This window comes from Brassica rapa, chromosome A07 (genome assembly GCF_000309985.2).
Source record: "Brassica rapa cultivar Chiifu-401-42 chromosome A07, CAAS_Brap_v3.01, whole genome shotgun sequence".
Taxonomy (NCBI): domain Eukaryota; kingdom Viridiplantae; phylum Streptophyta; class Magnoliopsida; order Brassicales; family Brassicaceae; genus Brassica; species Brassica rapa.
Window position 1 is genome coordinate 15,468,299 of NC_024801.2, and position 16,800 is coordinate 15,485,098.

Consider the following 16,800-nt stretch of genomic DNA (forward strand, 5'->3'; position numbering starts at 1 on the left):
AATCGATTTACCCTTCTTCTTTTTTCCATTCTTGTGAACTAAACACAACATATCTCTCACTTTCTCTCCACAAAGAGCTAAAAAAACCCAAGATTTTGATTCTAAAATTTTTATGGTTCATAGAGTCATAGAAGCTAACGACTCTGGGTGGGTGACTTTCGTTTGTGATTCTGTGTGCTTGGAGAAGCCTTATGTATGCTAAGGAACTTATCTCACCAATTTAAGGTATGACATCGAGTTTTTTTCCAGACCTGTTCGTCAGACGACTTACTTGGGAAGTCGTCTGGCTGTAGACGACTTACCTGGAAGTCGTCTGGCTGTAGACAACTTACCTGGAAGTCGTCTGGCTGTAGACGACTTACCTGGAAGTCGTCTGGTCAACGCAGAAGTTATTTTTGCAATTGACTTTGAAATCTGTAACCTGAGACAACTGAAAGTTAAGTCGTCTACTATTGTTTGGTTTCAAAAAATTTCCAAAGAACCTAGACGACGTACATTTCAGTCGTCATAGGTTAGTTTTGCATTTGACTGGATAATTTCAGAAGTTTGACTTCCCCAGACGACTTACATTTCAGTCGTCTGGCGAAAATTAAAATAATAATATTTTTTTAAAAGTAAACGACTTACAATTAAGTAGTCATAGGTTAGTTTTACAATTGAAAAAAAAACTTCAAGATTTAATTATACACAGACGACTTATAATTCAGTCGTCCACCAGACGACTTACTTGTAAGTCGTCTAGGATTTTTTTCCGAGGTTCTGGTCAAACCTCGTAAATCCTGGACGACTGAATTATAAGTCGTCTGTATATAATTAAACCTTGAAGGTTTTTTTTTCAATTGCAAAACTAACCTATGACGACTTAACTGTAAGTCGTCTACTTTTAAAAAAATATTATTATTTTAATTTTCACTAGACGACTGAAATGTAAGTCGTCCAGAAAAGTCAAACTTCTGAAATAATTCAGTCAAATGCAAAACTAATCTATGACGACTGAAATGTAAGCCGTCTAGCTTTTTGGAGTTTTTTTTTAACTAAACAATAACAGATTTCAAAGTCAATTGCAAAAATAACCTCTGCGTTGACCAGACGACGTATAGTTTAGTCGTCTAGACAACTTAGATTGAAGTCGTCCGCGTCTTCTCCGCTAGTTTTTAAGTCTTATACGTTAGTTTTTGAATAATTTGTATTTTTAAGAGTGATAAGTAACTTCAAGATATGTAAAACTCATATTTACAAAATATGTTCTCTCCCTTAGTTTTACTAAATTTGACTACGTTTTTCAACGCAAACTTATAAAAAATATGATATGTTTTTACTAGTTACTATTGTTTGTTTCCATCTCTTAAGTATTATTGTTATAGACAATAATGATGACTATTGTTATGAGTTGGAAGAAGGGTTAAAATGCTTCTTAAAATGTTGTATCAATATGAAGCTACCAACATTCTTGTTTATTAAGAAAAAAGCTATTGAAGTCTTATTATTGCATATGAGAGATCCAAAGATAAGAAAAAAGGTACTGAAGTCTATTATTTCATTGATTTTTAAATGTGTAAACACATTGTTAGCACATTTAATACATCTTGGAAAATATTATTACTGATTTTACAAAAAATTCACAACTAAAATAGTAGACATGCAATTCACAAAACAGATCACAAACAAAACTATTATAGATCATTCATCTACAAAGACAAACTTGGATTCCACTTGATATGGAAGAAAACTTTGTCAGAAGACTTCCAGGAAGTCCATACGACTTTAAAGAAGTCCAGACGACTTCCAGGAAATTCAGACGACTTTGTCAGAAGACTTTAAGAAGTTCAGACGACTTCCAGACGACTTTACAGGAAGTCCAGACGACTTTACAGGAAGTCCAGACGACTTTTAGGAAGTCCAGACGACTTCCAGGAAGTCCAGACGACTTTGTCAGAAGACTTCCAAGAAGTCCAGACGACTTCCAGACGACTAACAGGTAAGTCGTCCCAGAAGTCTTCCAGATCTGAAAAACCTGCATATTAAATCCAGATCTGAAAAACCTGCATATCCAAAAACGTTCAAATGGCTTAAAAACAGAAAAAATGACTGGAAGATTAGATAAATTTACCTTTACAGAACACACAAAAATACATATCTAAAAATAATAGATCTACCTTTAAATTAGTGGAAGATGAGTACCATCTAATTAAAAACCTGCAAAAAAAATAGATTAGTAAGAAAGACATGAGACAAAACTGAAAAATTCATATAAAGTTTGGTGTTTTCAAGTCAAAGAGATTAGAGTGGGTTTGGAGAGTTTTAGTTTGGGAAAAAAGTAAGAACTTTATACAACAAGAAGTTACCAAATGAAGAAAAATCAGACATAAGAACTTACCAAAACGCTCAGAACTATTATGAAAGGGAGACTTCGTCAAAAGACTTCCATGAAGTCCAGATGACTTCCAGGAAGTCCAGACGACTTCCTGGAAGTCCAGACGACTTCCTGGAAGTCCAGACGACTTCCTGGAAGTCCAGACGACTTTGTCAGAAGACTTCCAAGAAGTCCAGACGACTTCCAGACGACTAACAGGTAAGTCGTCCCAGAAGTCTTCTAGATCTGAAAAACCTGCATATCAAATCCAGATCTGAAAAACCTGCATATCCAAAAACATTCAAATGACTTAGAAAAAGAAACAATGAGTAGAAGATTAGATAAATCTACATTTATAGAACACACAAAAATACATACCTTTAAATTAGTGGAAGATGAGTACCATTTGATTAAAAACCTGCAAAAGAGATAGATTAGTAAGAAATACATGAGACAAAACTGAAAAATTCATATAAAGTTTGGTGTTTTCAAGTCAAAGAGATTAGAGAGAGGTTAGAGAGTTTTAGAATGATGAATATTACATTTTTGTTGCAGCCATTTGAGAGGAGGAGAGAGAATGTGTAAAGTTTTCTTTATATAGGGAGACAAAAAATCCAATTAGGTTAAATATTTTTGACTCAGACGACTTCCTGGACGACTTAGATTTCAGTTGTCTGGTGAAGAAATTAAAACAGACGACTTACATGTAAGTCGTTCAGAAGAGTTTAATATTTTTAGCGGGAAATTAATTATTTTTAGCGGGAAACAAAAATAGAAGACTTTGCAGACGACTTACAAGTAAGTCGTCTCGTTTAAATTATTTAAGCGGGAAAATAATTTTTTTTTTAAAATTTTAGGCGGGAATATTTGGATGACTTATATGTAAGTCGTCTGTTTTAATTTCTTCACCAGACGACTGAAATATAAGTCGTCTAGACCCTAAACATAACCCCTAAACTAGCTTTTATATATCCAGTAAATAATCCGGTTAGGTTAAAACGTACATTGGTAAAATTAAAGGTTCGGCACGATGTGGACGACTGAAATATACGTCGTCCGAGTAAATTATTCAACAGACGACTGAAATATAAGTCGTGCACACCCTAAACATAACCCCTAAACTTAATTATCTAATTAAACACTTCATAAAATCAAATCAAACTTGAAAAGTGTTTACTATACACAGAAATAAACACATATAGGTGAAAACTAATTTTTGAAAAAAACATTTTAGTTTTCCAAAATCTAACCTTAACAATACATACAATACTACAACATATGTTTGCCAAACTCCTAAACCAAAGTATTTCATGATTCACTACTTCCACTCATCTATCTTCAAAACAAATAAATTTTATCATATCTTAATTTATATCACTTAAAACTGTTTATAATCACTTGATTTTTATTTTTCACGCATCAAAATATTTTTTTGCAAGATTTATAAATTATTTTTAAAATAAACTGGTTCCAGACGACTTAAACTTCAATCGTCCAGACGACTTCCAACATCTCAGACGACTCAGACGATTTATTGGGGTTATATTCGTAAAAATGGCTTCTGTTTTTTTGTTTGGTCACAAGGGGCTGAGCTGTAATTTCACTAGGCTTTTAGGTTAGTTTTGCATTTGATTCAAGTTTGGGTATAGGTTTGAGGTTAAAATCAAGTTGTGGGTTAGTTTTGGCAAAAATCCCAATAATGAATCATAACTATGTGATTATTATACATATATTATATATTATGCATATACATGTCATTGTATGTAAAAATTAACTAACCATGTAAAATTAAACTAATCATAATATTAATATCCGCATATGCGATACAATATCCGCATATGCGATACAATATCCGCAGTCACTCCATAGAGAGCTGGATATTTAATCGTCGAGTTAATAGTTTTGATAAGCTGACAGAGTCTGATTCGAAAATCACCGACTGCAATTCGTATTTTCTCTCTGCTCAACCAATTTCTAACATTATTTATTCCATATTTATTACATATTTTGAACTTTTTATTCTATATTTTGAAATTTTTATGTCCTTAATTACATTCTGAAATGGTAAAAGAGGGTTTCAATGGGAATGTAGTGATAATATAAAATATGTTACCTCTGCAACTATACACTATTTATTCCATGTTTTGAAAATAAAATATCTTCTTAAACATACAAATTATTTTGGAACGTTGCAGTTATACGTACACACAATAAATACCTCTTGATACTGAAGTTACTTTGTTCCATCTCGTCCATGTAAAATATTGAGTACCAACATTTTTTTGTACATGATGCTTTCTCCCAAGGGCGGTGGTATTATGATATAAAATTCGTTACTTATAAAACTACGTACTACTTAGTTAATAATTTGAATATGTTTATGTCCGTACAGGGTGCGGACCGGCCACCTAGTTGATACTTAATTATAACTAATTAATTGAAGTCCTACAGATGAAACAAAATCAGTAGGGAAAGAAAAAAAAGAAAAAAAAGAAAACTAGAAACCCAAGTTAATCTAGCTTTGTGATTGGTCAGGGACATACAGTGTAATATTACACAAAATATACAGAATATTGTAATCATATTATTGCTATGTATATTACGTTAATTTATATTCTACAATGGACATGAGTCCAAATTTTCCAACTAAAAAATTATATAAAGTTCATCCAGTCGTCCACATGGTTATCAAACAAAAAATAACACCACAAAGAGAATGAGCTGAGGTCTGAACGAAAAATAAGTTATTGTGTGGCATCAAAGTAAAATTGGCATGGAAGTGTTGGATAGTGTGTTCACATTTTTAGAGGAATTTCATGTTTACTATTTGTATGGTACTATTATTCGTCTTTACCACTATTAAATGAATATTTAAAAAAATACTTTATCCGTTAATTGACAAAAGACTATTATACCTTTGTTATATATATATATAATAAATAGTTATTTAAAAAATAATATGTTTTTGAATTATATTTTCTTTATATTCAAATTTTTTATAAAAAAAATTTTCAATTTTTTTTTTGAAAATCGAAAATTATGTTTAAAACTATTTTTTAAAAATTATATTTTTAAATATTTATATATATTTAATAGGATCCTAAATTTCTCATTTCAAAAACCGTATCTCGCTCTTCAAATATAAACCTAACTCTAGATTAGTTAATCTTATGGATATAAATATTTTTTACTTTTCATTAAAAATTAATAAAAATAAAAATGGTTAATGTAAACATGAAAAGTGGTATTATAAATGTTGTATTTGTAACAATTTCTCCACTTTTTTTATTGCGAAAGTAAATTGTAATTCCTTTTAGAAATGATTATTCATTATCATAGTCTTAACTATTAGATCTAGCAAGTTAAGTTTGATCAGTCTAACCAAAATATGAAATATATAACTTCTGAGCCCACTTTAATACAGATCTAATTAGAAACCCCTTAGAACCTAACAGTCTTATAGAAATGAAGCCTAAAAGAGAAGCAAGCCCATACTGAATTTTAGAGACCCACCTCCTCTAACAAGAACGAGAGAAGCGAGAAAGAGGGGAAATAGAACCCTAGTTAGAATCAAACGAGACAGAGAAAGAACAAGAGGAAAACAAATACGCCGAGAAATTGGAACCAGTGCATACAGATAATATTTGCGATACAGATAATATTTGTGATGCTTACTAGAAATTCTATTTGAACTAAGCGGATGGTGGTCGGTAGGGATGATGCAAAAAAAATTGTTATAAAGGAAAATAATACATGAATATAAAAACTGAGAAGTAGATATTTCCTTTTGAGGTAAGGAACTAAAACGCTGGAACATTACAAATAATTTTAAAATCTATGGAGAGCAATTTCCCTCTCTTTGGATTATGCAGATCAGCCATTTCTAGTGGTGATAGCTTCCAAAATTGCTAATTCAATTTTACTTGGGGTAACTTACATTTTAAATGTTGTAAAATCAACGGCTGGTCTCGGACACTGAAGGATTTATGGACCAAATGTTTAGAATTTAAAACGGTGCTCGTGGTTCAATGGTGATTAACTTGAGGGTAAAATCCAATACAGTAAAGTTATATGGATTTGAGTTTCTACTAAGGAATTAAATTTTAAGATCGCCAGAGACAATGAACCGACACGTGAACCAAAAATATAGGCTGTTAATACATGATTAGTCTAAACCTATTTCAGTGAAGACCAGTATACCGCTGTATAATTAAAAAAAATGTTTAGAATTTCTTAAATTTATTAAAAAATCTAAAATACTTATTTGAATTGTGAGAGAATTTTTACAAAGAAACATACTAATATTTGCAAATTTTTAGGAAAACCAAATAGTATTATGTGTATCGTTAAATATATGCAAGTCCTTTAAGTTTCTTATGAAGAACACTTAACTGATGACCATTTAAGAAACATTAGAAACAAATAAAAAACAAATGGAGAGAAATAAAATTAAAGGAATGAGTGAGAATGATTGAATAATTTTGTTTTGTTATTCTCTAAAAAAAAGAATAACAAGGAATAGAAAAGAAAATTAATTCTTTATGAGTGGCATGTTTTTGTAGAAACTATAAAAAATTGAATGTTCATTCTCATTCTCTTGGTCACCAATCACAATGTTTTGTATTTTTTGTTACATTTGGAAAAATAGTAATATGACAAGGCTCATAAAAATAAAAACAGAAAATCTATACGAGATTTTACGCACATCATCGGAGATCAAAGATGCTTATGGGCTAAACTCTAAATTAAAGATATAGTACATGATTTGAAAGAAGCTGTTACAAAGTATCTAAGTTCGTATCAACAAAGTCTCGAAAGACCATGATACTTTTATAGGATAAGGATTGTTTTACAAGGTGACCAAAAAAGGATAGTTTACAACAAATTATGATCTATTATAGTATAACAGAAGCCATGAATATTCAAAGAATTCTATCATCTTTACATGTCGAATATAAAGTTCTTATTTGGCTAATGAAGTACGTGAAGAGACCATAATACTACATAGGTATCAGCAGGCCCGGCTCAAGCTTAATAATGACCCGGTGCCAAAAAAAAATTTCTAGTAATTGTTAAAATATTTTGAACCTTTTTTCCAGAATTTAGGGTTTTAAAACCGCCTAAATTTTTTGAAAAATTTGTTGGGCCCTGTGCTTTTGCTCCACCAGCATTACCCTAGAACCGGGCCTGGGTATCAGTTGCAACAAACTCTTACATTTGGTGAAAATGTTGTTTACACAGACAAAACGACTGACTTTTACTACATTATAGAAGAATTTCGACGCTGTAAGGATTTTTTTTTCAAATTTTGGTATTCAATATATTCTCATAGCATAAAACACAATGGCTAATAAAAGTGCACGGATTCTGATTTCAGATATCGTTTATGTTGATTGATTTCCATCTACAGTTAGTTTCTGGATTTTAAATCTTATTAGGAATAGTATAGTTTCCTGTAAAAAAAAGAAACTTATATAACGAATTTAATGACACCAAATAATTTTATGAATAATATAGCTTCCTGTAAAAAAAAAAACTTATATAACACTCCAAATTTAATGACACCAAATAATTTTAGAAACCGCGTAAAAAAAATATCCATTTCCTTTTTCGGGTTCCCTGCCTTTCTCGCTTCTAATTACCAACACACTTTCTCTTCTTCATTCTTCTTCTTCCTCACCAAAAAAAATCAAATCAGATTCTCTAGTGTCTCTCCGAATCCCTAAATCAAAAGGCTATGCAGCAAGACCCGAACCCCAGACCCGCCACTGGGTATCCATACCCGTACCCTTACCCGAATCAACAACCCCCCGCATCCGCCAACGGTTACCCTCCCAACGCCTACCCATACCAAAACTACCACGCGCCTCACCCCGATCCACGCGCCCTCCTAATCCGCCGCCTCTTCATAGCCCTGATGGTCTCCATCCTCTTCTTCGGCCTCATCCTCTTCATCTTCCTCCTCGTCGTCCGCCCCCAGCTCCCCACCGTCTACATCACCTCCCTCTCCGTCTCCGACTTCAACGTCTCCAACAACCAGCTCACCGGAAACTGGGACCTCCGCCTCCAGTTCCTAAACCCTAACTCCAAGATGTCGCTCTACTACGACACCGTCCTCTGCGCCGTCTACTACGGCGACGATTCCCTCTCCAAGACGCGGTTGCAGCCCTTCGACCAGGGGACCAAGGATCAGACCCCGATCAACGCGACGCTCTCCGTCTCCGGGACCTACGTGGAGGGAAAGCTGGCTGATTCGATCGGGAAAGAGAGAGCGGAGAAAGGAAGCGTGGAGTTCGATTTGAGGATGGTCTCTGTGGTTACTTTCCGGTACGGAGTGTACCGGAGGAGGAGGTACGTCAGGGTTTACTGTGATGACGTGGCGGTTGGTGTACCGGGGAGTAGTAGTTCGGGGAAGATGGTTGGGTCGGGGAAGAGATGCAATTCTTATTGACCTTTAGGGATATTTTTACAATTTTAGGGTGTGGTTTTAACCAATTCCTGCGGTTATTGAATGTATAAATCGACGATGGTCTTATCAATGTGGATGAAGGAATATTCATGTCTGAAGAAAGAAAGAAATGAAATTTTCGGATAATGTCTTATTTTGTTGAGGATGAATGATTCTCTGTTTCATTGTTAAAGATGATTCTATTTCTTATCTTACCCTGTAATAAGGAATAAGATTGTGTGGCCTGGTTGAAGATAGTCAAACTTGAACGGTCTATGGAATGATTTTGGGTCTATTGAGTTATTATTTTAGAGTCAGTTTCTTTGACAATGTATCAAGTTGGATCGTTAGATTAAGTAATAGCCAATAGGGATATGCTTAGTCTTGTTGGAGAAGGCTGAGAAATTGTGGGTAATTATTGTTATTCAAGTAATGTTTTTTTGGTCGAGTTGTTATTTTGTTGCAAGGCCATGTTCTTGGTGACTCTAGTTGTGGTCATGATACGTTGTTGTGTGTTTTAATTATATTTACTATATGGATATGCTGCTTGCTTCTGAATTTCGTATACATCTCTTTCGAACAGTGCTACTGTTGTTTTGGATTGGTGAGTAAGAGACCATGAGTTAAGAGATAATGTGTTCTGAATGGTTCTGGTTGCTTTGGTAAGATTCCAGGATCTTTCCTTTATTTTGCTGTATAAGCTGGATTTGTTTGATTTGTAACCACTGTCTTTAGCTTTCTAGAATATTTGAACAAGTAGTTGCTGGTGGGGTTTTATGTCTATCTTTCTGCATTATTTCATCTTTTACTCTCAAAATTTATACACTGCCTCTTAAAGAGGGTTCTATAAGATTTATGGGAGCATTTCTAACCATACTCCATATTTCACTATAAAATAGAGTTTGTAATAAGAAATGATTCAACCTTGCTCTATTTTCCATTTTTTAATAGATTAGTAAGTTTCTCTTATAAATTGAGTAATGCTTTTATTTTTTGTTCACTATTTTATTTTTCACACCAAAACTAACCCATACGAACACAACCATACTTAGTATAAGTGGTGAAACGTTTATTCATAACAGGAACCATATCTGTAACATCTACCAAAATCCAAGTGTTTCAGTCATATGATTAGAGGCTCATAATCCAAGACTCAGAAAAATACTTACAGAGAGATGCTCATTCGGTTCAGGTCCTGCAGAGGTAGTGATGTGCCAAACCTGACACAGAAACAGAGTTACTAACAAAATGATGTGCTCGAGCAGGTCCTGCAGAGGTAGTGAGCTTCCGTCGTCCTGCACTTGTGATTTTGATGCACCAGGACAAGTGTTATACATCTGTGTCTAATAATTATTTAGTTTATTAAGTTTGCATATGTATAATTCGTATGTTAACTAAACAATTTCACATTTACATAATTATTCAAATCTTGATTTTAGTAAATTTCCAAAACCCTAGGTTTTCCGTTTTTACAATATAGTTCTCTTTTAAAGTCTTGATTTTAGAAGATTTCCTTAATCATCATTCTCCTCTACTCTCTAAAGCTTCTGAGTCTCTATATAAATCAGCGTGTCATAGTTATTACTTCAAAAACTACACAAAGTTCAATAAGAATTAAGAAGTTAGCTGACTTAAGGATCTAAACAATGTGGAAGCTTTTTGCCAAAAAAAAACCAACGAGGAAGCTGGAAGAAGGCGCATCGTTAAGCGTAAGTTATGAAGACATCCAACAAAAACGAGAACAAAAAATATTAGTCTGGTCTTGTGCCGCAGTGGGTTTACTACTACTTGGGCTTGTCGTCATCTTGACCCTTATCCATCCGCCTGTTCCACAGTTCATGCTTGACGACCTCTCCGTTGATCCCGTTTCAAACTCAAGTTTGGTGGTAAGCGTTTTGATTCTTTTTGTTAGCCTCATTCAACTCCCAAACACAACTAAACTGTCCAACCTTTGATTTTCCGATTCGTTTTTCTATTACAAAGAATAGCAATCTAACCAAAACTTATCTGGTTTGGTACGATTTGGTTATCCAAGACACTGTTTAATCAAATTAAAAATCTTGTTATCTATCAAAACAGGTGAATCTGTCATCGACCAACCCAAGCTATACGACAGACATATACTACAGCAAGATGAGTGTAGGCGTACAGATCGAAGGAATTTTCCAGTCAGAGAGTGTTTTCTTGCAGAGCACGCTACAAAAGCCACATGAACGTACCCCGTGGACAGCGGTCGTAACAATCAATAAGACTAATGGGAGCTTGGGGATGAGGGACGGTACGATGAAAGTTGTTGCGCATGTAAATATTCTAGGCAAATTTGGGATCTTGAAGAATAGTTTAGTCGTGACTTGTCCTATTTTGAACGACTTGAAAGCTATAGTTTCAAAACCCTGTCAAGTCATTGATTAGAATCTATGTCAACGTTTTCTTTTATGTTTTTACTAACATATGTCTTATTTATTCAACAACCTCATTGCATGGTATTCAATATAAAACATTTATTTGCTTGGCTTTTTTATTACATAATAATTTGAAGAAATAGTTAGTAGAAACAATATTTTTTTAGATTTCTGTTTGAAATCCTACATTCTAGTTCAGAAAGTGATAAAGGGACCAACACTAGCTTTTAGTTTCTACTTCAAATTTTTTTAATAGTTTGAATGACATATGTCTCTTATATATTAATATACTTGTCCTCTTTTATTCTCGATGTGAGATTGGTAAATCCTAAATCACATTTTGTTTTGTTTTTAGTTCCATACCAATAACTTGGTTTTTTTTAACTTGGACATAATTCTCTTGTTATATTAGTTACCTTTGTTAGGTATACCAAATCTCATCACCATCTTGTCTTGATTACCTCTTTCTCTGTTCTCTGAATCGTTTTTCATGTTACTGCAATTTCTTATTCTTGCAATTAAATGTCTTCATCGAAATGGGAGAGATATAAAAGATGAACTATTTCTTTAGACATTGCAAGTTCTCCAAATCATGGCTACAATGCCATCCTGTATTAAATAGGGGTTATCTTGAATATGTCTCTCTGAAACGCATTTAGAACCGTTCGTTAACTCAGAGACAAGTTTTTCTAATAACACTGTGGAGTGTGTATACAAGCTATTCCAGAGGAACAAGTTTTTCCTCCATCTTTAATAGGATTGGCTAAAAGTGTTACATATCATGATCTAGTGCATCGTATATGGCCATGGACTCTCCTAGTTGTCTTCCCGATCTCTTTGAAGAGGAAATCATTTAATCATATTCTTAATTCCTTTTTTCGTAGTTGTGTGATTCGTAGAGTCATCTGTGCTGAGGTCTTGGCTTCCCAACATGTTGAATGTCTACTATAATTGACTTGAAGAAAGACCCTCATCGATGCAATGCTTCAAACTTCCTGAATCACTGTGTAAAAGAATCCAGTCGGCTCTGACCCGTTTCTGGTGGGATCCAAAGGCAGGAGTGCACGGAATGTCACTGATATCATGGGATACAATTATGAAATCTAAAAGAGATGGAGGCTTGGGCTTCAGAGACATACAAAGTTTTAATGATGCTCTTCTTACAAAAGTGAGTTGGCGTATTTTGACCTCCCCATCGTGTCTCCTAGCCCGTGTACTTTCTGGAAAATATTTCCATGATCAAGATTTTCTCAACGTCAAGGATCCAGCGGCCTGCTCCCATTGGCGGTGGACAGAATGTGTTAGCATGGCAGGAACCTTGGTTATTCACTAATGCTGTTGGTGTCCCAATGGGACTGATACCAAAACTTGATATGAACCTGAAAGTCTCAGAACTTTTCAAGCCACAAGCAAGAGAATGGGGTGAAAGGAAAGTCGAACAACATATCCCTCTACTGTCGGAAACTATCAGAACAATCAAGCCTAGCAAGTGGGGAGGTGTTGACAAACAAATCTGGCTCAAACAATCTTCAGGTAATTATTCTGCAAAGTCTGGATACTTTGCTGCACTAGAGAAAAATAAACCAAGGGTCCTAGCAACTCAAGCTTCTAATCAAGACTGGATCAATGATGTATGGAAAATACAAATGGCGCCTAAATTAAAGCTCCTCCCGTGGAAGACTTTACACGGAGCTCTACCTGTAGGAGAGCTGTTGGTTGCAAGACAAATTATACCTAGCTCAAAGTGCATCAGGTGTGATTGTTCCGAATCTATCCTCCACCTATTCTACCATTGTCTCTATGCACAAGAGGTATGGAAATTGGCACCTTATGCAGGAGGTTTTGATCCAACGCAAATTACTTCCTTTGAGATGGGCTGGAGAGTAGCCTTGAAGTCTATTGTCCTCCCCCCAACAGGACTCATCGATTGCCACCTTGCTCCATGGATCATCTCTTCTATCTGGCCAGCAAGGAACCTGCTCATCTTCCAGAAACGCGAATTCACAGCTCAAGAAACGATAACAAAATCTATGTGACGCAAAAGAATGAAAGAAAGCCCAACCTGCTATGGTTCCCAAATGCAGGAAATCACAAGTTCCTCGATCATCAAGAGTCAAAGTTATTTGCAGGTCTGATGCGGTCTGGAAGAAGGAACTCAATGCTGCTGGTCTAGCGTGGACCTTCAGCCATGTTAGGAATGAGAGATTTTACTCTCACAGTGTTACTTGTGAGCTTGTGATCTCGTCTCTCGTGGCGGAGGGACTAGCAATGCGCTCGACAATGGAGCAAGCTATCGACCTACAATTGAGGACGGTGGTCTTTGAATCTGACTCCTTACAATTGGTGCCTGCGATTGAAGGGTCCTATGACTTCTCTGAACTCCATGGAATCATCTCGATATCCATCTCCTGTTTCAGGTAATATCAAATGAAAAGAAAATTATTTACCTCTGCATAACATGGTTAAAATCCTCAAATTCAATATCTCTATTTGGCTTAAATTACTTATTCCATCACAAAAGTACGTAACATGGTTAACGCTAGAGAGGATAAATTATATGATATTTACTGCATACAATCATCATCGCTCCAATCTTGGATATACAAGAAGATGATTTAACAGTCAATTATACTATACCTGGTATGAAGAATTATGGATGTAGCTATGTTGATCCTCTCCGCTGCTCATCCGGTACGAGTGAGAAGATGTTGACATTGCTCTATGTTGATGGACACCCACGAGCTTAATCTCGCAATGTAAGATTTTCAATGTATATAAGCAAAGCAGTTGAAGCAACTTACATATTTAAACAAGGTTGGAACGAGTCTGCACTCATATGACAATGCAAATGTACTGGCAGAAGGGGAAAATGTAGTTTAAATGTTATATGCATTTTTTAAGTTGACTGAAAGTTGACACAAAAAAAGAATAACGAAGTGTGCTGAGGCCTGAGGGACGGCAAAAAGTCAACTAAGGACATAAATAATGCAATCGTCTTCAAGAATACTTTTAAAGGTATATTTCTAATCGTCTTCAAGAACTCTGATTTCTAAATGTATATTTTTATTTTTTGAAAAAAAGAAAAATAGAACAAAGCAATACATAATCTAGTAGCTAGACACAAGGTAACAATTAATAATTAAGTATATTCACTTCAAAATAAATTTCATTGCATATGCCGAGAGAGAGCAATTGAATCCAACAATAAATTTTGTGTTTGTTTAAGTAGATCTAAGTACATAAATTTTTATTGGGAAAGAGAAAGAGTATAAAAAAGGAAGACATACATGAGTAAGATAAGTGCTGGTGAACAATAAGCGGCTCTATGATTTTCCAGTGTTTTTCAGTACATTTGAGGCTGGAGGTGTATTGGACCATATATGTTTCTTATGCAACTAAGGCCAGTTTTGACATCAAAATATGAAACCTTTCAAGTTATCCAGTCATGTAGCAAGTCATCCACGGTTTTTAGAGGTAGTGGCCAGTAATTGGGGTAATCATATCCCACTTTATCACTCAAGATCAGCTCTAAAGCTCTTCGACAATAAGCTAAAAAAACCTAAAGTGTGATCTCCATCAGCTGAATAGAGAGAGGTTTGATGATCTCCCGGCCAGAGTAAAACATGCATATGACGATCTCTGTGGTAAACAAACTGAAAAGATGAACTGTCCATCAACAGAAACTTTTGAAGAAGCATCTGATGCTTGGAAACATTGGTATCACATCTCCGATATTGAAAATCAGTTTTATTTTCAAAAGTCTCTTGGATTAAGGATCGAAAGACTTGGTTTTACCATAAAGTCTCAAGATAGGAACTCTAAGAACCTATCATGCAGATTATAACCGCTGATGGAAGGGTTCTCATGGATGTGAAGGAGATAAAAGCGGAAGGAGCCTTGCATTTTGAAAAATTTCTCAATGCTCAACCAAATTATTTGGAGGTACCTACTGGGCCTGAGCATTTTACCCAAAAATAACTGAACCGAAACCGAACCGAAAATATACTAGTATCTATTGGGTCAAAAATTCTTCTACCTGAATGAACCATAACCAAAAGAAACCAACCTGAATAGACCCGAACTGATAAGAACCGATTCATGCCTGACTTAAAAAACATGAATATACAAAACTATGATTTTTGTGTTTTATTGTCTATATTTTTTTTTATGATTTAGTTGAAATATCTTTTTGTTATAATCTTTGTATTATTTTGTAGCATTTTCAAGTAATTTGAGGTTTTAAATGTAAAATTTAGAGTGTAAAATGTTTTTATTTTAAGTTATTTTGTAAAATTTTAGATATATACGATAGATTTTGATTAAATTTGATGGAATTTTGGTATTCGTGTCATTTTGAGATCCTAAATATCCGAAAGACCTAGATCCGAGAAGAACCGGCCCAAACCCGATCTGAAGACCCGAACGCCCTGGCTTAGTACCTACTATTGAATACTTGCGAGGTGTGGTTGACTACAGGTGCTCGAGTACAGAAGATGATGTTCTCTATATCATCAAACAAAGCGCCAGAGCAAGATGGATACCTAATTGAATTCTATAAGGAAGCTTGGCCAGTGGTGGGTAGAGATTTTCTTGTGGCAGTTCAGTTTTTTTTCCTATATGGCCTGCTCCAAAAGAGTACAAATGCAGACATTGTTATCTCTGGTCCCACATTATGTGGTTTCTGACGATGGTCGCAAAGCCTCCTGTACCACATTATGTGGTTTCTTCTAACATTTCACAAGCTGTTAATTCTTATACTTGGTCTTCATTCTCAGATGCAGCTTGGGATTCTTCAACAGGTAACTGCGGCCTCGGATGGCAACTCCGAGACGCTGAAGGAACCTGTGCGGAGTCTTCTTCATCTCACCGGCGCTTTGTCACCTCGGCCCTTGTGGCTGAGGCACTTGCGGTTAAAGCTGTGGTTAACGCTGCAGTCTCGTCACATGTCAGCAGTCTCAATGTTTATTCTGACTCAAAAGCTCTTATCCTGCTCCTGAACTCACACGGACAAGATGTGGCTTTGAAAGGCATCCTACATGACATCCATCTGTTGGCTCAGTCTTTCACCTCTATCTCTTTTAAGTTTATTCCGCGTTTAGCAAATGCTCATGCTGATTCATTAGCTAAATCAGCTTTGTACTACCTACGATCAAACCCTCTTCGGGATGAGTAACTGCGTTTCAATATAAGTTTAATTTGAACAAAAAAAAATGTTATCTCTGGTCCCCAAAATATCGGATGTTGAGCATATGACTGACTATAGACCCATTGTCTGTTGCAGTGACATCTACAAAATATTTCCAATGAGGCTAAAGGTCACTCTCCCTTCTGCTATTGAGTTGAATCAGTATGATGTTAAGGGGCGTCTCCTTCTTAAAAATGTATTGTTAGAAACGGAGATAGTCAAAGACTGTCATAAACAAGGGATATCATCAAGAGCTGCTATTAAGGTAGACATCTCCAAGGCGTTTGACACTGTTTAGTGGTCTTTCATAGAGGTTACACTTCGAGCAATGGGTTACCGGGACCTCTCTGTGATTTGGATAATGCGGTGTATAGACACTGCTGGATTCTCGGTTTCAGTTAATGGAGAGTTA

The 16,800-nt window shown here is 35.2% G+C and overlaps 1 protein-coding gene across 1 annotated transcript; it reads left to right on the forward strand.

Moving 5' to 3' along the window:
• Nucleotides 1–7,807: 7,807 nt before the first annotated feature.
• On the forward strand, nucleotides 7,808–9,096 carry LOC103829659 (NDR1/HIN1-like protein 10). Its single transcript, XM_033275050.1, has 2 exons — nucleotides 7,808–8,887; nucleotides 8,925–9,096. Exon 1 carries the CDS (start codon nucleotides 8,091–8,093, stop codon nucleotides 8,802–8,804), a length of 714 nt encoding a protein of 237 aa, XP_033130941.1. The 5' UTR covers nucleotides 7,808–8,090; the 3' UTR covers nucleotides 8,805–8,887; nucleotides 8,925–9,096.
• Nucleotides 9,097–16,800: the final 7,704 nt, after the last annotated feature.